A 22,416-nucleotide genomic window follows, 5' to 3' on the forward strand; every position below is an offset into this window, starting at 1 on the left:
TCATTATCTTGTAAAAAAATATCCACCATTTCACCTTATGTTGAGGTTCTTGTATGAGCAAATCTCTAGGCATGTTATTAAATCTTTAGTTTTCTTTATTTGGGAGCAAAAGCTGTAAGGGGCTCATCTGAAAATTGGTGTCTGACTTTTGATTATAGTCATTTTTGAGAGTGACTTGGAGTTGCATCTTGAAAAACTACTATTTAAATGATTCGTCCAAGTGTATGTGGTTTCCTTGGAGTAATGACTGCTGCCCAAACTTTTCTTACTAGGCACATTTGTAAATTTACATTTTAGTCTTGAAAGTGTACCTGGGATAGAGTTTCCATTTAGTGGTAGAAAATGGTTGTTGTATAGGATTGAAAGCCTTGACCTGGAGAGGTTAGCTAGATCACACTGCTTCTCAAACTTTAGCATGCATTAAGAATCATCTGGTGATTAATTAGTACACAGATTTCTTTTTTTTTCTTTGCTTTTTTTTAGGGCCACACCTGTAGCATATAGAAATTCCCAGGCTAGGGGTTGAATTAAAGCTGCAGCCACCAGCCTATGCCACAGTCTCAGCAACGTGGGATCTGAGCCACATCCACAGCTCATGGCAATGCTGAATCCTTAACCCACTGAGCAAGGCCATGAATCGAGCCCACATTCTCATGAATACTAGTTGGGTCTGTTACCACTGAGCCATAACAGCAATTCGCAGTATACAAATTTCTGGCCTCTGTCCAGGGAGATTTGATTCATTAGTTGTGAAGTAGGACCTAAGAACTTGCGTTTCTAAAAAGCTTTCTGGTGGTGCTGTAGTTCTAAAGACCACACTTGAATAACAATGAGCTTTGGTAGTCCTTAGAAAAAGGAAGGAAAAATTACTAGATTAGATAGCCACAGTAGCAACATTAGTGGTCGTGGTGACTTACACTATAGTTTGAATCTTGATGATCAAGGAGAGGGTTGCGGGTTGAAAATGGTTGAAGTAAAAGACTCTTAAGAGATGGACTGCCTGCAGCTGCGGCCCCCTGCAGTTTATTCCTGGGTTAGGGCAGCCCTTGAGTTGCCAGCACTACCTGAGCTCTCTGTTGTGTGGCACTCATCACTGGATCTCTTCTATAAGTTGGTCACCAAATTCTAGTCTACCTCAGTAATGGCTTTTTCTTTGTCTGTCTGTCTGTCTGTCTGTCTTTCTTTCTTTCTTTCTTTCTTTCTTTCTTTCTTTTTTTTTTTTTAAAGGCCACACCTGCAGCATGTGGAGGTTCCTAGGCTAGGGTTGAATTGGAGCTACAGCTGCCAGCTTACACCACAACCACAGCAACACCAGATCCAAGCTGCATCTAGGACCTACACCACAGCTCACAGCAACGCTGGATCCTTGGCCTACGCAAGGCCAGGGGGTCAAACCCGAAACCTCACGGTTCCTAGTCGGATTTGTTTCTGCTGTGCCACGACGGGAACTCCCGTAATGGCTTATGAATCCTGTCCTTCCTCATTGCCTTTCAGGCCCCCGTTATCTCTCACCTGGTGTTTTGCTACAGAGTCCTAACTGTTCTGTTTCTTTTCCCTCCAAGTCTATCCTCAACATAAACACAAAAGTGATCATCTTAAAAAAATCAAATTTGGAAAGTTACACTACTGCTTTGGGTTTTTTTGTTTGTTTGTTTTTTGTAGCTATTTCTTGGGCCGCTCCAGCGGCACTTGTCTTTTGTTGTTGTTGTTGTTGTTGTTGCTATTGTTGCTATTTCTTGGGCCGCTCCCGTGGCATATGGAGGTTCCCAGGCTAGGGGTCGAATCGGAGCTGTAGCCGCCGGCCTACGCCAGAGCCACAGCAACGCAGGATCCGAGCCGCGTCTGCAACCTACACCACAGCTCACGGCAACGCCGGATCGTTAACCCACTGAGCAAGGGCAGGGACCGAACCTGCAACCTCATGGTTCCTAGTCGGATTCGTTAACCACTGCGCCACAACGGGAACTCCCTGTTTTGTTTTTCAATGGTTACACCCACAGCATATGGAAGTTCCTGAGCCAGGAATTGAATCCAAGCCACACCTGGGAACTGTGCCCCAACTCCGACCATGCCAGATCCTTTAACCCACTGCGCTGGGCCAGGGATCGAACCTCCGCTTCTGCAGGGACCCAAGCCACTGCAATCAGATTCTTAACTCACTGCACCACAGCAGGAACTCCAAGCTACACTACCGCTTTAAAACTTCTGGCTACTCATTGCCTATAGATTCAGGCCCAGGGGTGACATGACAAGTTCCTTGTGATCTGGAGGATTGAGGGTATTTTAAGAAGAAAAAGAAAAAAAATATTCCCTGTCTCTGGAGTAAAACCTGGCACAGTTTGCTGTGTTGTTAGAAGGTGGATAGGCATGAGACAGAGGTTGAACTTTGATGACTTCTCAGGTAACCTGGATTCTTAAGTCAGTGGTTCTAAATATGGTTGCAACCCTCAAGAATCCTCCTTTGTTTCACTAGTAAAATGGACAGAAGAATGTACGCCTGTATGTTACAACAAGTGTTGTCAGAGTTTGGTGAGGTCAATGATGCATTTATGTCTAAATAATGGAAGACATCATGGCAGAAGTTTAGAATGAACTGGTTATGGGTGTATTGGGGTGGTTGGAAAGGAAAAGTACAGCCTGAGCAGAGGCTCAGTGGGGGTGGGATGCAGTATAGATGACAGTGGGTCAGGATCAGGCTTCCTGGGGTAGGGGGTAAGAGGAAGGAAAGGTAGATCACAGGGGCTGGAGCCCTTGTAGACTAAGTAAGCCATTTGGATCTGATCTTACAGGCCTGCAGATGTGTAATATAGGCAATAACATGATAAAATGAATGTTGTACAAAAAGGATCCATTGGTATATAGTATGGTTTGAAAAGAGGGATAGTCTGCAAGCAAGAGGATAAGTTAAACTGTTGAAATAATTGTACTGTTCAGTGGAGTTCTGCCTCTTTGTCTCATTTACATAGCTTCTTACCCCTAGTTGTGAGATGCAGAGTAAAGAATCTATAGAACTGAGAATAAGTGGCTTCTACTCGCCAGAAAATTTAAGTCTTGATTAACTGGAGGAGGGGGAAGGGAGAAAGAAATCTCATTGACAGAAATAGAAAGGTTAATAGGAAAACTCATTTTTGAGGAGAATTTAAGTTTCATATAAGTTTTAAGTTTCATTTAATGTCTAAAAACAAATGCATAGACGCTTGTTGGAGATAGGCTAAAACTTGGGTAAGAGTGAGTCTGAATAGAGTTTGAGAGTTGTCTGCATAGTGGTTAATAATTAAACCATGGAATGAAGTTAAACCATGGACTAGTTAAGCCTCACAGGCTATGCAACATGGAGAGAAGAGCCAAATGGAGCCCTGGACAATGCCTTTGGTCACTGAGCAGAAGTGCCCAACACGTAGGGGGGAGAGATAAGAAGAGGACCAGGATTATGTCATATATCTGGAAGATAAAGAAGGGACAGAGATGGTCTGCATAAAATTTATGTTTCAAGGAATATAAAGTTGGATGTGTCATGAAGTAGGTTATTGGGATCTTTCTGAGATAGGGAGAGGACCTGATTTCTGAAGGCCTGGGAGGAAGGAAATGAGCAAGCAAAGAAAAGGGATAAAGGTAAAGAGTGCTGTTGAAAAGCATGGAAGGAAGAGGCAGCTGAAATCAGCCTGAATTAATTCCTCAACTTCATCTCAAAACCCACATGTGTATAAACCATATAGATATATAATGATGAAGATTCTGGCAGAACATTAGCAGCGTACAAACAGGGACATCTTTCAGGAGTTGTGAGAGAAGGGAATCAAGGGCACTGAGTTAGCTTAAAAGGGGCACTATATCCATGAAAAAGTCTTAGAGGCTGCTGTTGAAGATCTGGACCATACTTGTTTGCTCTGGTTAGGTAGGAGCGGAAGTTCTTGATAATCAGGAATGAGGTGAACAGGAATAGGATTTTCAATGTCAAATTATCTAAAGATATTCTTTTATCACTTGGGTTTCCAAGCCCTTCTTTGGATTTCACTTAACGCCAAAGTAGCTATTAGCATTTATGCTTTACTGCTGTGATGTTCTCAAACTCTTGAGAGCTTGGGTTACAGTGATCTGGAAAGAGGAAATGGGAGGGAACTCTTATAGAATCTGAATCTTAGAGGGCAAGAGTGAGATCAGGAAAGGATCTACAGCCAAAACCAGTCCTCCTTGAAGGGCAGGAATTGATATGTACTGAGTTGAATAATCACTCCTATTTTACATAAGAAATCAAGAGTCAGAACTAGGATTTGAATCCAGTTTTCTCTGATGTCTCAGATGAAATATTTGCTTTAGCCTTCCGCTCAGCAGAGGAAAGACATGGAAAATGTGATTCTCTCTTAATGTTTAGCCAGAAGCTTCAACGCTTTATTTTAACATTGACTGGACTTGTCCTAAAAGAAAGAGTATATAGATGGATTTCCATTTCACTTTCGTCTCACCAGACTTCTCTGTGATGGAAACATAAGATGAGTTATGAACTGAGGGACAGGCAAGAGTGGGGGAAGAAAGATGGCCAAATCTATAGGTCAGGCCTTCTGAAGGAACTAACCAATTAGGGAATCACCTGCAACAGTGAAAAGTTGATGAGGAAGTTCCCACTGTGGCTCAGCAGTAACGAACCTGACTAGTATCCATGAAGATAGATGCGGGTTTGATCCCTGGCCTTGCTCAGTGGGTTGAGGATCTGGTTGTTGTTGCCAGCTGCAGCATAGGCCCCTGACACAGCTTGGGTCTAGCATTGCTATGGCTGTGGTTGTAGGCTGGAAGCTGTAGCTCCGATTGGACCTCTAGCCTGGAAGCTTCCATATGCCTCCAGTGTGGCCCTAAAAAAAAGTTGATGAGAGTGGTTCTTTGCTTCCCTTGTGTTGGATGGGAGCAAGCCTTGTTCTGTGCGCCCCCCCCCCCTTTTTTTTGTAAACAGTGTCCTGATTAATGCTAAAACTTTAACCAGTTAGATCCTTGATACCAAAAAATTGTGGTCCATCATCTAGCAACAACAAATATCACCTGGGATCTTGCTAGAAATGTAGATTCTTGGGCTCCACATCAGCTTTATTGAATCCAGTACTGTGTTTTTCCTTTTTTTTCTTTTTCTTTTTGGTCTTTTTGCCTTTTCTAGGGCCGCTCCCACGGCATATGGAGATTCTCAAGCTAGGAGTCTAATCGGAGCTGTAGCTGCTGGCCTATGCCAGAGCCACAGCAACATAGGATCCGAGCCACGTCTGCAACCTACACCACAAGCTCACGGCAACGCCAGATCCTTAACCCACTGAGCAAGGCCAGGGATCAAACCCACAACCTCATAGTTCCTAGTCGGATTTGTTAACCACTGAGCCATGACAGGAACTCCTGAATCCAGTACTGTTAACAAGATCTCCACATGATTCGTGTGTCTTACGGTTTAGAAGCAAGAAGGGGTTAGACCCTGAGATCTGAAAGGTAAAATTTTTCAAATGAACTATCATGCCAGAGACTTTGGAATACATTTTACCAACTGTGTCTAGTAAACCAGTTGGTTTGTGGGTGCTCTGGGGGCTCTGACTCCCCATGCTAAAGTCCAGACCCAATTGTGGAGCCACGCACAGCTCCCGGCATACCTCTGCAACCTCATCTTATCTGCTCAGGTACCTTAAGCTCCTCAAAACTCCTGGGTCTTGCTTAAAATGTGTGTGTCATGTCTGCTCCCCTGCCTTTTTAAATGCCCAGCAAACTTCTTCTTTCAAAACCTAGCTGTGAAATACCTCCTCTGGGCCTTCTTCCCCATTTTCTTCATGTTAGCCTAGCATTATGCTTGTACCTCTGCTTGAGCACGCTGGCCTGTGTCTGATGCCTATGTTAGGCAGATACTTAGCAAACCTTTGTTTTGTATCGCCTAGGGTCTTGCTACCTACCTGAGCCTAGGAGCCAGCTTTCTATCATCTAGGATCATTGGGGGGCACAGGGTGACAAATTCTTTAAAGGCTTAAAAAACTGGTGCATTTAAAAGATTTTAATTTTACACTGTTTGTGTTACCTTTTGTCACATTTCATGGTAAGAGGAGGCGGGGCCAACATTTTTTACCTAGGTTTTTGATGGCTTATTTTTAAAAGGCGAACAGAAATGCCGCTAGCATTCTGGTATCCAGAGAAGCTGGGCCATTCTGAGATTGGTGACCTGTTTTCTTTTATCTGTGTATCTGTGCTTGCTCCCCCTGAATTGTAACCCAGGTGCTCTCACAAAGTCTCAAAAAGGAAATCCCCACCCCCTCTGTCATATCTGCCCAGACTTTTCAGAGCAGCTTGTACCCTGTGCAAGTAGCCATCCCTTCTCTAAATCGCCAGTTCTCTGGCAGGGCTAGCCAATCTGCTTCTCCATCTTAGTCACACTGCTTCAGTCCTGATGCCTGCTGGAGCCTGTGCTGCTTACAGCAGATTACTGTATGCTTGTTCCTGGGCCTGTTTCCTGTTTCTATTCTAGTTGCTGGTGGCTCAGCTCTGCTTCCTGCCTGTGTGTCTCACACAGATTCCTCTTGCTGGAACCTTTTGCTTTTTTCAGAACAACTTCAGTCTGAAAACTAACCTCTAGGGTGATGGGTCCTGGGTTCTGTTAGCCTACTGAGGACTGGTGGGAAGTACCCTGCCCCAAAGCATGCCACTTGGATCTAAGCTTGTTTTTCAGTTTGTCCCCAGTCCTGCTACAGGAAGTGGGTGATTCGTTACTTCAGCCAGAAATTGGTATAAGAAGATAAGCTGGGATCTTTTTGGGGCAAAACTTGTCTTCACTCATTAGCTATGCAGGCCTGTCAGGACTATGGTGCCTTGGTTCTTTCCCACCTGGAGCATATAAGCTTACTTTTCTGCTGCTGAGGAAAGCAGTTGGTACCCTTTCTAGCCCAAGCCCAGAGACTATTTATTTGGGATTGGGCAGGTAATGCTATTATCCTCAGCAGGGCAAAAGTTTGCAGAGAATATATAGATGGAAAGGAAAAGCATGTGCTGATGCAGCCTTCCATCTGTGTGAGCAGTTCAAAACCCCCATCCCTGGCCCCCCTGAGCTTAAGAGTGGGAAGGAAAACATGCAAGAAGATTGTCCTGGACACATGTATGTGAAAGTTCTAGGCTTTCCCATCTTATCCATTTTCCCCAGAAGACTTTGACTTAGGGAATAAACTTTGTGAATGATTCTTTTCTTTCTCTGCTCTTTTGGGATCTTCTGATTATACTGTTTCAGATAGAGTGGTTCTAAGCTGAACCTAGGTCATACTAAACTCTAGGTGAATTTAATAGAGAAGGATTTAACATTGGAAATTAGGGGGATTGAAGGAACATGCTCTAGACTTGTCCTCCAGGTATTGGGATCTAGACCTAGATTTGACCTACCAGAGACACTCCAACTTTTAAGCCACTCTAAATCTGCTCTCCAGGGATTGGTGAACTGGATTCAAGAAGCCACAGCTGCTGCTACTGTAGCCAGCACCCAGTTAACTGAAAGAAAAAACCAAAATGTTCCTGCAGAAACAAGTCAGAGTCAGAAGTATGGTCTCTGCCATACTTTGATCTAATATTGAGTGTGATTCTAATTAGCAGAGCCCAACTTGTATCCAGAACCCATCTGCAAGGGATTCTGGGAAATGTAGGTTAAGCTTAAGCTTTTTAACTTCTGTAGTTGGGAAGAGTAGGATGGAGTCAGCATGAGCTTCTCCACACTGACATAAACACTGCTATTCTCCCCACCAATCTTTCCTCACTTTGCATAGCTGAAGAACCCAAGCCCCAGAAAAAGTGAAGGACTTGCCCAAGGTCATTCAGTAAAGGAGAACATTGGGTTCCCTGACTTCTAGCCCATTACTTTTATTATTAGGGCCAACTCCTATAAAAGATGAGCAAAAAGCTCCTTTAAGAGAAGGGGGAATGCCATATTCAGAAAACAGACTTTTTTCCCCCATATTTTCTCCTATTTGAAGAAAGGGAAGGGGGGGAGGTATGGAGAGATGGGTTGAGACTTACAGCAAAGGTAGTGATACAGTAGCTTCTGGATTTAGATCTGTTCCCCAGGAAGATGTTAGGAAGCATTTACTCTAGAAGGATAAAACCTCAAAAGCTAGAATTTCCTGAAATTCCTGAGTCAACATATAAATGAACTCAGTTGCCTTGGTGACAGTAGCTTTCCTCCATCCACCTCCCCTTCTCCTTCTCTCCTGTTGGTGCTTTTATAACCTTTTGCAAGGCTGTCTGGGAGACTACCTTAGTGAAGTACATGTCCAGCTTCTTCCATTGTCCTTCTCCAAGACCAACCAAAAGCCAGATATGTGATTGCCAAGCTGTTTCTTGTCTTTCTGGTGGTGGGAGTAGGGGAGGCATTGGGTCTTGGGCTTTTTGAGCAAGACATAAACCAAGTCCTCCTAGAAATTCTTTTCTCTCTCTTTTTTTTTTTTTTTTTGGTCTTTTTAGGGCCGCACTTACGGCATATGGAAGCTCCCAGGCTAGGGGTCAAATCAGAAGCTGTAACTGCTGACCTACGCCACAGCCACAGCAATGTGGGATCTGAGCCTCACCTGTGACATATAGCACAGCTCATGGCAATGCCGGATCCTTAACTCCCTGAGCAAGGCCAGGGATTGAACCCAAGTCCTAATGGACGGATATTAGTTGGGTTCGTTTCTGCTGAGCCACAATGAGTACTCCTTGGGGGGGGGGCATGCCCATGGCATGCAGAAGTTTCTGGGCTAGGGATCAAACCTGTGCCACAGCAGTGACCTGAGCTGCTGCGGAGACAATGCTAGATCCTTAGCCCACTGAGTCACCAAGGGACTCTTAGAAATTCTGGTCTTTACAGAAACCATTAGGGACCCCCTGCACCAGAGTGAGAATCTTAGTCCCAACTTGGTCCAGCGAGGAGGCCTCCTAGGTAAGGAGCTATGTTAACATACCTGATAAATCAAGCATAGAATTAGCTTTTTTGTCTTTCTCATATTTCTAAGGTATTTTCTATCTGAAAGCTCTGATAAAGCTAGTATGTGCTCTAGTGCTGTCTCTTTGGGAGCCAGTGCTTGATCACTTGCTCCTTCTACTTCTATGGCCTAAACCTATTCCATCCTCCCTGCCTGGTGTCAGCATGGAATTGGCTGGTATTATGACATAATCTGTGACTGCCATGAGGCCACACCTCTGAGCTGTTAGCTTGCTTCTCATTTGACCTTTCCCAAGGGAGCTAAGAAGCCATGCCTTATTGAAGGTGGGAACTAGGGACTGAAGGCTCAAATTGAGAATAGATCTGTCCCTTAAGGCCAGCTTTGATGTGGGAAGAATACTGAATATTGTTTACTGAAATGAATGAAGTTAATTTCCTGACATTTGGAGGAAGGTAAGAGAGAAAGCAAGTTTCAGGTACATTCAGAGGATCTCTGTTCAGAGGAACAGTTATCAAGAATATTCGTGTCCTCACCCCCACCCCCACCCCCGTCTTCTACTTTTAGAACTTGACTGTGTCTCTCCCTGTGTACAGAGTTGGTTTTTTTGGTTTTAAGGCCTTTGGAACTGATGGCTGTTTTTTTCTGGTTTAACATTCTTGCCATCCCCCAGTCTCAGATTCGTTTGTCTCACCTTCTCTCCCCAAATCTTTGAACTTTATCTAGACCCGTAGGACATGGTAGGGAAGACCACTAGCAAATGTAAATTTATGGCTTTATTTATTTATTTATGTCTTTTTAGGGTCACACCCTTGGCATATGGAAGTTCCTAGGCGAGGGGTCGAATTAGAGCTGTAGCCGCCAGTCTGTGCCACAGCCACACCAGATCCGAGCCACATCTGCCACCTACACCACAGCTCACGGCAGCTCATGGCAAAGCCGGATCCTTAACCCCCAAGTGAGGCCAGGGGTCAAACCTGCATCCTCATGGATACTAGTCAGATTCATTTCCACTGAGCCATGACGGGATTTCCAAATTTATGGCTTTAAATAATCAAACCAAGGAGGCCATCCTGCACCCTAGACCTTGGTCTACACTGTGTTCAGCATAGTGCCAACTTGACCTTCCCCACTTGTGCGATTTACATCCTCCTTGCTTTGGGATTGCTATAATTATGAGGAGCAGCCAGATGAGGTGGAAGCCTAAGATAGTACCTGCTCCCCCTTATACTCCTCAGACCTAGAATTCTGTCTTCTCTGTGTTCCTTTCTTTCTCTTACCCTTTTCCTGCTCTCCTGGCTCAAGTTCTGGGAGCCAGCTGATGATCATGATGGAACAGTCTGTGTGGTTGGCCTTCCTAACAGGGAATGCAAGACTTGGAGAAAGTAGGGAGTTCCTAACTTCTCTGCCTTCTCTAGCTTTACGGTGCTCATTTCCTGCTGGGATTAGAACAGCCCTATTCCATAAATATGCACTGCTCTTGACTGCTCTCAGTCCCGGCTCTGACCTAGTTTCATCTTTTTCAGATTTGAGTCTCTTAGCTAGGATACTGTACGTTTTTGGCCAAGAGGTGGTTTATAGATAAGACATTCTTTCTCGGCCCAAGTGAGAAGCCTTTATGGGGGCGGGGAGGAATGTTGTCGAAGGCTGGTCAGGTAAGTAACGTGGATATTATACAGATCTGATCGGGTCTGTGACAAGCTGGAAAGCAAGGTTTCAACCCATTAATGCCCTCTGAGAGTTCTAGGATATAAATTTTTTTCACAAAATGGGAACCTGGATTTTTATATGGAAAACATCTGAATTATTAGAAAGGTCTCTATGAGAATGTTGGGCACTGGATTATTAGGTTCCCTAGGGCCTGTGGGTCTGCCTCTGCAGCTTCATTTGGATTTCCCAGGTAACTCTGGTTCCCTTGAGCTGGTGCTTAGAATTTTTCTGGGAGTGGGGACCAGCTTTGGGAAACACCATCTATCTGTTCCCAATCCTCATTATGGTTGGTGTTTTATTGGTTTGGGAGGGGAAAGTGTAGGGGTGATGTTGAGCAGAAGCACTCAATGTGATTAAACCTCTAGCCAAGCAGATCTGTGGGAGCAGAATATCGACCCCTGGAAAATCAATGGCTGCTGCAGTGGCTGAACTGCTGTTTGCAGGGGTGCCCACTGCAGGAATTCAGGCAACCCAGCAGTCTTTTCTTTCTTCTCCCCGCTTTTCACCTCAGCACTGCCCTCAGCCTCCACCTAGAGGATCAGATCTACCTTAAGAGATTTTGCTGAGGTAGATTAGAATAGTAGGTTCTCAAGTTTTTGTAATTAAATTGAAATTTCTCCAGTGACACAGAGCCCTGCCTCTCAATAGCCTCCTTTCCAGAGGTTCCTTCCCTGCACTGAAGTTCTATGGAGAACTATCCTCCAAATGGCCAAGGCCCTTTCGGGGTTGTACTTTTTCAGGTTTTTTTTGTTTTTGTTTTTTTGTTTCATTTTATGGCCACACACACAGCATATGGAAGTTCCTGGGTCAGGAATTGAATCCAAGCCACAGCTGTAGCAGCTGCAGACCCTGTAACCCACCAAGTCTGGCAGGGGATCTAACCAGCACCTCCACAGCCACCCCCACCCAAGCCCTTCCAATCAGATGCTTAACCCACTGTGCCACAGCAGTAATTCCTTTTTTGGTTTTAAATAGGAGAGTCAATTCCTTTGATGCCAACAACTCAAGAGTCCCTTCCTCACTGTGAAGATCTAGAGTAGAGAGTTAGGGTGGGGCAATGACTGTTAAAAGAAAGTGAGAGACTAATAGAGACTGGGTCTAAAAAGGGTGCTTTTGAGTAGTATTTATCAAGCATTTTGTCTCTTGTGTGCCTGGCATTTTTCTGGTCACTAATAACATAGGAGAATATAGCCCCACAGGCTAGTGGGGGAAAGGGCAGATTCAGCACAGTGCCATGAGTCCTGTAACACTGGGTCTATAGGATGTAGCAGGGACTCTGGGCCCTGCCTATGGAGTGAGGGTGAGGGGTCAGGGAAGTTATTGGAGGCGTTACTCCCACAAAGCTGTTCTCACCTTTGAAGTTCCCAAGGCAGAAAACAGTTTTAGTCTATACTTGCTGCACCTATAGTGCAATTTCTAGCAATTGGTCTTCCCACCCAGTCCTCTTTGATGGCTGGGAAATGGGCCATCCTGCTCTGTCAGGGGGGAGTTCTCTTGCCCCATTGTTGAAGCATGCCTGTGGGCAGGGGGTTGAAGCATGCTTGGCTCCTGCCCCTGGAAAGAGGTTTCTCATATTGTAGTTTGGGAGTTGAGGCTCCTGAATGAGACCCAGTGGTCCTGCAGTTGTAAGGGTGGTTGCTGGGCAGGGTGAGGAGGAAAGTGGGATGGTTTGAAGTGATCTGAGGTGAGGCCACCTAGAGGCCAGGAATGTTTTGACTTCTCTCTCTTGGCCACACCCTCCTTCTTGCCTGGTAATAGGATTAAGGCACAGGAATACCAGCAGAGATCAGGTACCTACCCTCAAGGGACTTAACCTCCTGTCTCCCAAGATTCTAAGATTGTCTCCCAAGATTCTAGGTCACTCTCTCCTCCCCTTACCCCTCTGTATATTAAATACGCTTCTGAGGATCCACAGGTGAAGAAAAGTGCTATACTCTTCAGTTTAGAAAAAGTAGATTTACATTAAGATAGATTATAGGTGAAAGGGCTGACTTGAAATAACCACGAAAGAAAGTTTAGAAAGGAAGAGTGATTTAGGAGGATGAGTTGCTAGGAAAGAGGGGAACACATAACATTGTAGACTTGTAGAGTTGAGTTATTTAGTTTGTCTTTCTACAGAAAAACTAAGTGATACCTAGTGAGGTTCGTTAGCCTCTTTGAGTCATACTGTAGCTAATTCCCAGCATGTCTGGGGACAGGTTGTAATTTCTGAGCTTTTTGCTTCTTTGTTGAAATGGGGGTGATACCTACCTCAGAAGATGACTGTGAGGATGAAATGTGAGACAGCCATATACCTTAGGGCTGAATACATGATAATCACATATTCATGTCAGTTCTGCTTCCCTTAAAGAGGGAGACACCAAAGGACATGCTTTATTCTTCTTTCCAGCATCCTTTGAATTTGGAGATTTGGTCTCCCAGAGCTTTATTTTATGAATTTGTGTGTGTGTGTGTTCTTGTTTTTTTTTTCTTCTTCTTTTTAGGGCCACATTCACAGCATGTAGAAGTTTCCAGGCTAGGGGTCAAATTGGAGCTGCAGCTGCCGGCCTACGCCATAGCAATGCTAGATATGAGCCGTGTCTACAACCTACACTACAGCTCATGGCAACACTGGATCCTTAACCCACTGAGCGAGACCAGGGATCAAACCCGCATCCTCATGGATACTAGTTGGATTCATTTCTGCTGTGCCACAGCAGGAACTAATTTTATGAATTCTTACATGTTAAAATATATAGGGGATTTCCTTTTGGAGGTAGGCCCCTGAAAAACATTCTGGAGACAAGTAGACCTTTTCTCACTTTCTCTGCTGTGCATTCCCTACCAGGCGCCAGAAGGTACCAAGAAGAAATGATGCGTTATTCCCAGAATAATAGCTTGTAGAAAAAGAGGAAGGAGTTTGGTGAGAGGATTTTGGAAACTTGGGGTGGGGGGTTAAATTCTCTAAACCTTTCCCACAGCAATTTCTACGGTTCCAAATAACGAGCAGAGTCCAGGCAGGAGATGGGCCTAAGCTGGAAGGCTAGTGCCAGTCTCTGCATCTTTTCTTCCCCCTCCTTACCGCCTGCTTAAACCCCGACTTGGAAGTAAGAGGCAGCCTTTTTATGTGTTTAGTCACTCTTGGCATTTCAGCAGCATCGGCTAGCCTGCTCTCTAGAGAGGGATAGCATTTAATCTGTTAGACAGTGAGCACTCATTGGAACAACGGTGTAGCAGTTCTGTCTAACTCCGGAATCCCCGCTAGTCTGGGTGGGTCAGATCGCTCATCCTTCCATTTAGCAAAAACTGAGGAGAAAATGGAATTATTGTACTGAATATTTTTTAGAAGTATTTGGTAGAGGTAGCTTCTTCCTCCCCTGACCCTTGACAAATATGTTTCTTAAAGAAAGCTTTATGAAAAACCAGGTCTCCCCAAAACTTATTAGCCTTAAGTAGTTCCTCAGTTAAGTTTGTCTTTCCTTAAAGTTTGTCAAAAACTGTTGCCTCCTTTCCTGTCATCTGCCTTTCTTCAAAGGTTAAGTTTCCCAGCCTCTTGTGTGTTCTTCTGGATTTCCTTCCCTGGCCATGGATCTGTTAGGTTAGGCAGGCGGGAAATACCTGACAAATTGCCAGTGCAGATTTGGTCACTTCAGGCTGTGCATTTGGACTTTTTGCATCCAAGAGTCATGATTTAAATGAGTGTGGCTAAATTCCAAGGTTCTGGAGTTCCCGTCGTGGTGCAGTGGTTAACGAATCCGACTAGGAACCATGAGGTTGCGGGTTCGGTCCCTGCCCTTGCTCAGTGGGTTAAGGATCCAGCGTTGCCGTGAGCTGTGGTGTAGGTTGCAGACGCGGCTCGGATCCTGCGTTGCTGTGGCTCTGGCGTAGGCCGGTGGCTACAGCTCCGATTCAACCCCTAGCCTGGGAAACTCCATATGCCACGGGAGCGGCCCAAGAAATAGCAACAACAACAAAAACACAACAACAAAAAAGACAAAAATAAATAAATAAATAAATAAATAAATTCCAAGGTTCTCTCTCTCTCTCTCTCTCTCTCTCTCTCTCTCTCTCTCTCTCTCAATACAAGCGTGTGTGCAGGATCACCTGCGATAGGTGGTTTCCCTGCCAGTGGTCGGCACAACTTGGCAAAGGCACTTCACAACTGAAAGAATACAAGAACTCCAGCTGGGGGTGGGGGGGTAACATAGCTCCATTTCACCAAGATTCGGCCAAATTTGTGAGAAAACCTTGATTCCGAGCATTGCTGTGAGCTCGTTCTTTAGACTTGCTTATTGATGTTATTTAATCTGCTCAGCAAAATGAGCTGTTCGTATCCTTGTGAGTCTCTGTCAGGAGATTGTTTAACCTCCCTCTTCTAACCCTGATCTGGTATCTTCCTGCTTGAAAATGTACTTCATCAGACAGCCAGTTCATGTTAGAACTTGCAGCCCTTCCTGTGAGAGTGCTAGCAAAACCCCCCTCCCTCCCCAACACACACACACACACACACACACACACACACATACACACACACACACATCCTCAATGAGGTATGGACTGTGTGATTTTGGGCATGGTTTTGTTGTGGTGTGAAGAGAAGGTGTTAGCTACTAAGTTCTGTTTGTCAGCAGAGCCTGACAAACTCATGCTGGCACTTGCTGGGGCTGGGCAACCAATCACAGCTGGAACGGTTATCGTCATGGAGTCCCTGTGGGCTTCCTCTATCAGGTCACATCCCAAAATAACATTGGGCAGTATTTCAAGTGAAGAAACGAAGGCTTTCGGGGCTGTAGCCAGCCTGGAGTGTGAGATTCTGTGTGAAATAGTTGGACCTGCTCCAGCGCTTTTGATCTGCATGGTAGATGAGCAATAAAATGCATGAAACACGTTGGAAACACGTGAGGAAATTCTCCCTGGCCCTGCTGCTTCCTTGGAACTGGCAGGGCACTGAGTGGGCTGAGCCTCACCTCCCGTCCCCAGCAGGATTATGCTTGGAGGAAAGCAAACCTGGGAAGAGAGATCTTTCCACTTCCAGGGCATTGCTACAATGCTTTCAGCAGTCCTCCTAGAAGGCATCTGTTAGGTGGGCCCTTTTGAGAGAACTGAGAACCTGAGTGCTGAAATGCTAAAGGTGGCCCCACCAGGGAACAATAGGGGCTTGAATTGATTGAACTTTGTGTGATAAGTGTGTTATAGAAAGCCGAAGTTGTTAGGCATATTGAAGTCTGACTCAACAACCAGACATCCGGCTTTTCGTGGAACAAAAGACCTGAAAAACTGGCTTTTTGTAGGGTAGAAAGCAGAGGTGTGTCCTGTGCAGTAAGTGGATGTGGAATTCGGGGCAATATCTGTTCATGTAGATAAGGACTGGGGAGACTTCTTTTGGAGTCTTCTGCCTTTACCAGTCCTTCTCACTTCCTAATGAAAACATTTACTGTGATTAGCCACTGGGACTGATGGGTATGTCTTACATCTTGTGCTGCTGTGTATGTTGTCGTATGTCTCGTTCCAGGGTATTGCTGCTGGTATTGCGTTTTCCATGTGGCCCTGACCATATGGTGCCAGCAGAGTTTCATGCAAATGCCCCAGGGGTGTCACAGACTCAGATTTGTTCAGGCCTCTTGTCATATAAGTGAAAAAACTGAAGCCCAGCTTATTGCTAGCTTGCCTGAGGTCGCAACTGATAAGTACCAAGAGCTGGGCCTTGGTCTCCTAACTCAAGGGTATGATGCTTTTTCCTCAGTCCATATGATTGAGGAAATAATAGCATAATGGAAAGAGAATTAACATAGGCTTTGGGGTTCAGCAAATCTGGGTTCAAAGTTTAGTTTTTGCCACTTGCCATTTGCCAGATGGCTTAGATGTGTAACCCAGTCTCTCTGAATATCAGCTTTCTCCTTTTTAACATGTTAGTGGTAGAAGTCTCGACTTCCAAGAATTGTAGAAAATGAAGTAACTCCATAAAATGGCCAGCATATCTCAGATGCTCAAGTGATAGTTATTGTCAGTATTAATGTAAATGTAATGTTCCTATGCTAACTTTCTGGTTCTTTTTTAAAAAGTCAGCTTGCCCCATGCTGACCATCTGATGAAAATGACAATTTGAGAGACTGGCCTCACACCAGCCAAATGAGAGAGAGAAGATTAATGCTGATTCTTTCCCCACTATTATTCTGAGGCCCAGGCATCGCAGCCCACGTGGGCTGCTGTTGACAGTGGTTCAGCTAGCACTTTTTCTCCAAGGAACTCAGGACATTTTTCCAAAACTGACAGCTCTCCTCAGAGTGACTCTGAAGGAAGCCAGCTTGTTGCCACCACAGGTGCCTCTGGGGCCCTGAGAGCCCAGCCCCAGAGGTTGCCGGTGTTTTCTTCAGGTTCCTGGGATCCCTCAGCTGGACTAGGACATGCACTTACAGAACCTGGTTTTTTAGCAGAAGTATGGCTGGAGGAGCCTCTGCATCTGCAGGCCCCACCCTGACCTTATAGAAATGGTTAGTGGGTTGGTGGGTCCCCCCCACTTTTTTTCTTTTTTTGCTTTTTAGGGCTGTACCCATGGCATATGGAAGTTCCCAGGCTGGGGGTCGAATCCGAGCTGCAGCTGCTGGCCTACACCACGGCCCCAAGCAATGCCAGATCCAAGCCACATCTGCTACCTACACCACAGCTCACGGCAACACCAGATCCTAACTCACTGAGTAAGGCCAGGGATCAAACCCACGTCCTCATGGATACTAGTCAGGTTTGTTGCCGCTGAGCCATGATGAGAACTACCCCCCCTCCCCCCGCCTTTTTAAATTGATGTGTAATTGACATACAGCACTATATTGGCTTCAGATATACAACATAATGATTCAGTATTTGTATATATTGTGAAATGAGTGCTACCATGAGTCTGGTTAACATCCATCACCCACATAGTTACAAATTTTTTATAACTGGGAGTTTGTGCCTTTTGATTCCCTTCACCCTTTTCTCCCACCCCATCTCTGGCACTTACCAGTCTGTTCTGTGTGAGCTTGGTTTTTTGTTTTGTTTTAGATTCACATATAAGATGAGATCATATAGTACTTGTCTTTCTCTGCCTTACTTATTTCACTTAGCATAGTGCCCCAAGGTCCATCCATGTTGGAATGGCAATCCCAAATGGCAGGATTTCATCTTTTTATTTTTTGGCCGTGCCTGCAGCATGTAGAAATTCCTAGGCCAGGTATCGAACCCACGCCATAGCAGCAACCTGGGCTGCTATAGTAACAATGCTGCATCCTTAACCTGCTGCGCCACAGAAGGGTTTTGTTTTTGGTTTTTGGGGTGTTTTTTTTTTTTTTTTTTTTGGTAGTTGTACTTTTTGAGGAACCTGCATACTATTTCCATAGTATCTGTATCAATTTATATTCCCACCAGCAGTGCATGAGGGTTCCCTTTTTTCCCTGTCCTTTCTTGTCTTTTTGTTAATAGCCATCCTAACAGATGTGAAGCTCACTGGTTTTGAATTGCATTCCCCTGGTGATTAGTGATGTTGAACATCCTCCTTTTTTTTTCTTTTTTTTTTTCCCCCTGCTCAGTTCCTCAGAAGGTCTTCAAGAATATACACCAAAAGGAATAGGGATTCCTCTATTGAAGGCAGCAGAAAGAAAGCAAAGGGGGACTTTGATTTTACCTATTCTATCTGAACTGTTTTTACCTGGAGAATATTCATGTTTTACTTGTTTAATTAAAGACAAAAATGTTTAAAACAATTTTTCAAGACCATTTGAAGAGTTTTTGTCTTATGGATGGACCTTTGTTTCCTGTTCTGTTCCAAAATATGCTGATTTCTTTTTCCTCTAAGCAGGTAGCTTTTATTGGCAGAAACTGGTGGTTTGATAAGGAATTGAGACTATGGGAACGAATACTGAGGGAAGCTACTGGTTCCTAAAACAGCATTAGACTGAGGTTTCTGTTGCAGGCCAGGGCTTTACAAGTTGCTTTCAAGACCTTTTCTGGCCTGTACAGTTGACTCCTCTTGTCATCTTAATGCTTCTTTGAGTTTATGCTCCTCAGTTCAGAAGCCAGGTGTCCCTGGTACAGCTTAGCCCTCAACGTGAAGAAGGAATCCTCCTCTCTTGGGATGAAAGCTCCAGGTACTTTCGTCCTTTGAGAAGAAAGGGGCCCTTTGGTATTACCTAGAGGTGGGCTTCTTGAGTTCTCTTCCAAGCTGGGACCAATTCTTACTGCATTTTTAAAGCATGCTATAGTGTACTGGGTCTGCTTCTTATAGACAAGCTAGCATTTTCAGACTTCTCAGCTAACAGTGAGAGCTGGACACACACAGATGCACACCTAACTACCTGCCTTGCCTTCAAGGCTAGCTTTGTTCCCATAGAACTCAGCAGAAATGCTTCCAGCTTAGAGAAGTAACCAGCTGGTTTGCAAAAGGTCCAACCCAACCTGGATACTTAGGGGAGAGCCTAAGAGGTGCTGTCTGATCTCCAGTGTTATTGTCGTACTCCAGGGTCAGAATCACCTCAGACTGATCTTTGCAAGATGAGCTTGTTGTGGGTATAGGAATAGACTCAAATCAGGCCATTTTGGATTTCCTTCATCTTCAGATATGTCTCTTTAAGAAGACTCTTTTTTGTAGGGGGTGGGCTGTGGCATGTGGAAGTTCCCGGGGCCACAGTTGAACCTTGCCACAGCAGCAACATGGACTGCTGCAGTGACACCGCCGGATACTTAACCCTCTACATCACAAGGGTACTCTGAGAACTCTTTTCTTAACCGTTTGAGTATTAGGATTTTCCCAGACCTGAGCCCCTACCCAAAGCTTTCATCTTTTTTTCAGGGTATAGTTAGTTTTCTGCCTGAAGTTATTAATGTGGTATTGTGAGCAAGTAGTATTGCTGGAGAATGAACTTGAAGCCAGGGGGTGGGATTAAGGGGGCATTTCCTGGGGTGAATATTTTTCATATTGAGCTCCTGATTGCTAATCTTGGGGGTTACTGACCTAGAGTGAACTCTTTACCGATTAATTCAAGACAAGCACAACCCCTAAATAAATACCAAGTTCTCATTGAAAAAGTCAAAACTAGAGAAAAAACTAGGTTTGTTCAGTTGGTAAACATTTGTTCATCCCTGTTGTTGGCCAGGTGTTAGGAATATAGTCCCAGATCTTCTTGGCAGTTAAGGAATTGTCTGTATAGTATATCCCTTTCTTACCTCCTACCCCTTATGTTTTAAAGTATGGTAACTTGGAGTGAGTTCTTGGTAAATATAGGTTATAATAATCTAACGGAGAGAGGATCTGTGAGCGCTGCCCAAACTTGTTAACATTTTCTCGTAGATCCTGGTGCCATCTTGGCAATGTTTTAAGTTTTCCCATTGGAAAAGAACTAAAGTCTCACTGTAAGAGCTGCTCTCTTATGACTATAGAAGTCGGTGCTAGGAAAGAAAATGAAAGTACTAGATCTGCTTCTGGTAGATAGACTAAGGGTCAACAAACCATAGCTTATGGGCTAGTTACTTGTTTTTGTAAATTAAGTTTTATTAGAACACAGTCACATCCATTTCTTTATGTATTGTCCGTGACTGCTTTTGCACTGTGATGGCAGAGTTGAGTAGTTGTGGCAAAGACAGTATTGCCTGCAGAGTTGAAAATATTTTCTCTCTGGCCCTTAATAGAGAGTTTATCATATGTAAGCTATAGTATCATGACTACATAATATGTGCGGTGCGTTTACTTTTAAAAAAAGAAAATGTTTATCATGTAGTAAGATTGTTGAAAGAAGAGTCTTTTTGCCTAATACTGCTAATCCACGTCCTTGTATGTATGTTCCAGGATCTGTCTGGTTCAATAGACGATCTCCCCATGGGGACAGAAGGAGCTCTGAGCCCTGGAGTGAGCACATCAGGGATTTCCAGCAGCCAAGGGGAGCAGAGTAATCCAGCTCAGTCTCCTTTCTCTCCTCATACTTCCCCTCACCTGCCTGGCATCCGAGGCCCCTCCCCATCCCCTGTTGGCTCTCCTGCCAGTGTTGCTCAGTCTCGCTCAGGACCACTCTCGCCTGCTGCAGTGCCAGGTACTCTCAAGTGCTGGGCTTTGGGGAGAGGGAAAGAGGACTGGCCCCCAGCAATATATGGGAGTCCCAGCCTTCCACTGGCAGAGAGTTTCTCTTCAGCATTTGAAGAAAGACAATGGGAGCCCTTTGGCTGGATCCTTCTGTATATGTGATACTAGGAGGTTCTTGGCCTTCCCAGGAGCCATTTCCAGTTCTGAGTTGACCTTCTAGCTAGAATTTCCAGGCATAGCCATGATTGGCTTACTTCTTTCTCTGTCTGGAGCAGGCAACCAGATGCCACCTCGGCCACCCAGTGGCCAGTCGGACAGCATCATGCATCCTTCTATGAACCAATCAAGCATTGCCCAAGATCGAGGTGAGAGCCTGGGCTTCAAGGGAAGGGCAGAGGGCAAAGGCAGCTTTTGATTGATTTTCTCTGCAACAGCTTTTGGAAAGATATATGACCATGAAGCTTCAGACAATCCCAGCAACAGCTTGTGAAGTTTGGATGGGCTTGGCCATGTTGGTGGCTCCAAAATTATGCTTACCCACTGTTATTCTTTGTTGTTCATATGTTTTGATGGATTCCCCCCTTCATTGTGCCTAATTTGGTCAGGAAATACTGAATACTCAGCACCAAGTCTTTACACTTTAAGTCCTACACCTTTTTTCTTTTTTCTTTTTTTTTTTTTTTGTCATTGCTATTTTTGTTTTTTCAAAATCTCCAGGGCATGCCCTGGTTAATGCTATTGTCGCTTTAGGGGGTGCCTAAAAGGGCACATAATTATATAGCAAAAAGATAAAGGCTTCGTGCAGGTATTTGCTAAAGAAAATGTAGATGGAGTTCCGTTGTGGTGCAGTGGATTAAGGATCTAGCATTGTGACTGTATTGGCCCAGGTCACTGCTGTGGTGCAGTTTCAATCCCTGGTCCAGGAACTTCCATATGCTGTTGGGGCAACAACAACAACAACAAAAAAAGTACATGATAAAGTCCTAGGATAAGGGAGAGCATTTGTTCCTGTTGTACCAAGGTAATAACTATATGGAACTACTCACAAATAGGTTACATGCAGAGGAACCCACAGATGCCACAGTACAGTTCCCCCCAGCCTGGCTCAGCCTTATCTCCACGTCAGCCTTCCGGAGGACAGATGCACACAGGCATGGGCTCCTACCAGCAGAACTCCATGGGGAGCTATGGTCCCCAGGGGAGTCAGTATGGCCCACAGGGTGAGTATACTACCCAGGTAGGAGTACATGGAGGTGAGATGATATGGTGGGTTATAAGAGTAGGACTCTCCTTTGCCTTAAATCCACCAAGTTCAGGCCCTAAAGTAGGGCAGGACTGCCGTCATGGAAGAGTCCTTGAATATCCCTGAGCCTCTATTTCATCTGTAAAATGGGGATAAGGTATTTAGCCAAAGACTGAGCACAGACAATAAATGATAATTATTTATTTATTTATTTTTATTTTTAGTAAATTATTTACTTTTAGTAAATTAGTCCTAATAGAATAGATTTTTGCTCAGAATCAGCCCTAGATGGATCTAAAGCTGAATGTCTTACACAGAGCTTAGGAGATGAATATGTAGAAAGGAAAGGATTCTGGGAGTTGAAAGACCTATATACATATAGCAGCATGGTCGGCCTTGCCTACCAGCCAGCCTTGCTCTGTGCTGTGCTGCCTTGAAGATGAGGGGACAACTGAGGCCTGCCTTTGACTGCTCCTGACCTCCCCTTTACTTTTTTTTAAAGAGACCCTGAAGTGGTTTTGTTTTTT

The 22,416-nt window shown here is 44.7% G+C and overlaps 1 protein-coding gene across 1 annotated transcript in view; it reads left to right on the plus strand.

The window, feature by feature from the left end:
* ARID1A (AT-rich interaction domain 1A) overlaps positions 1–22,416 on the plus strand; it is a 73,778-nt gene that overhangs the window by 35,143 nt on the left and 16,219 nt on the right. Inside the window, exons 5-7 of the mRNA XM_047792766.1 lie at positions 20,416–20,656; positions 20,922–21,011; positions 21,699–21,866. Of these exons, the coding sequence (XP_047648722.1) occupies positions 20,416–20,656; positions 20,922–21,011; positions 21,699–21,866 (499 nt within the window). The remainder of the gene's footprint in view (positions 1–20,415; positions 20,657–20,921; positions 21,012–21,698; positions 21,867–22,416) is intronic.

Source organism: Phacochoerus africanus, chromosome 8 (genome assembly GCF_016906955.1).
Source record: "Phacochoerus africanus isolate WHEZ1 chromosome 8, ROS_Pafr_v1, whole genome shotgun sequence".
In the NCBI taxonomy this organism is placed as follows: Eukaryota; Metazoa; Chordata; class Mammalia; order Artiodactyla; family Suidae; genus Phacochoerus; species Phacochoerus africanus.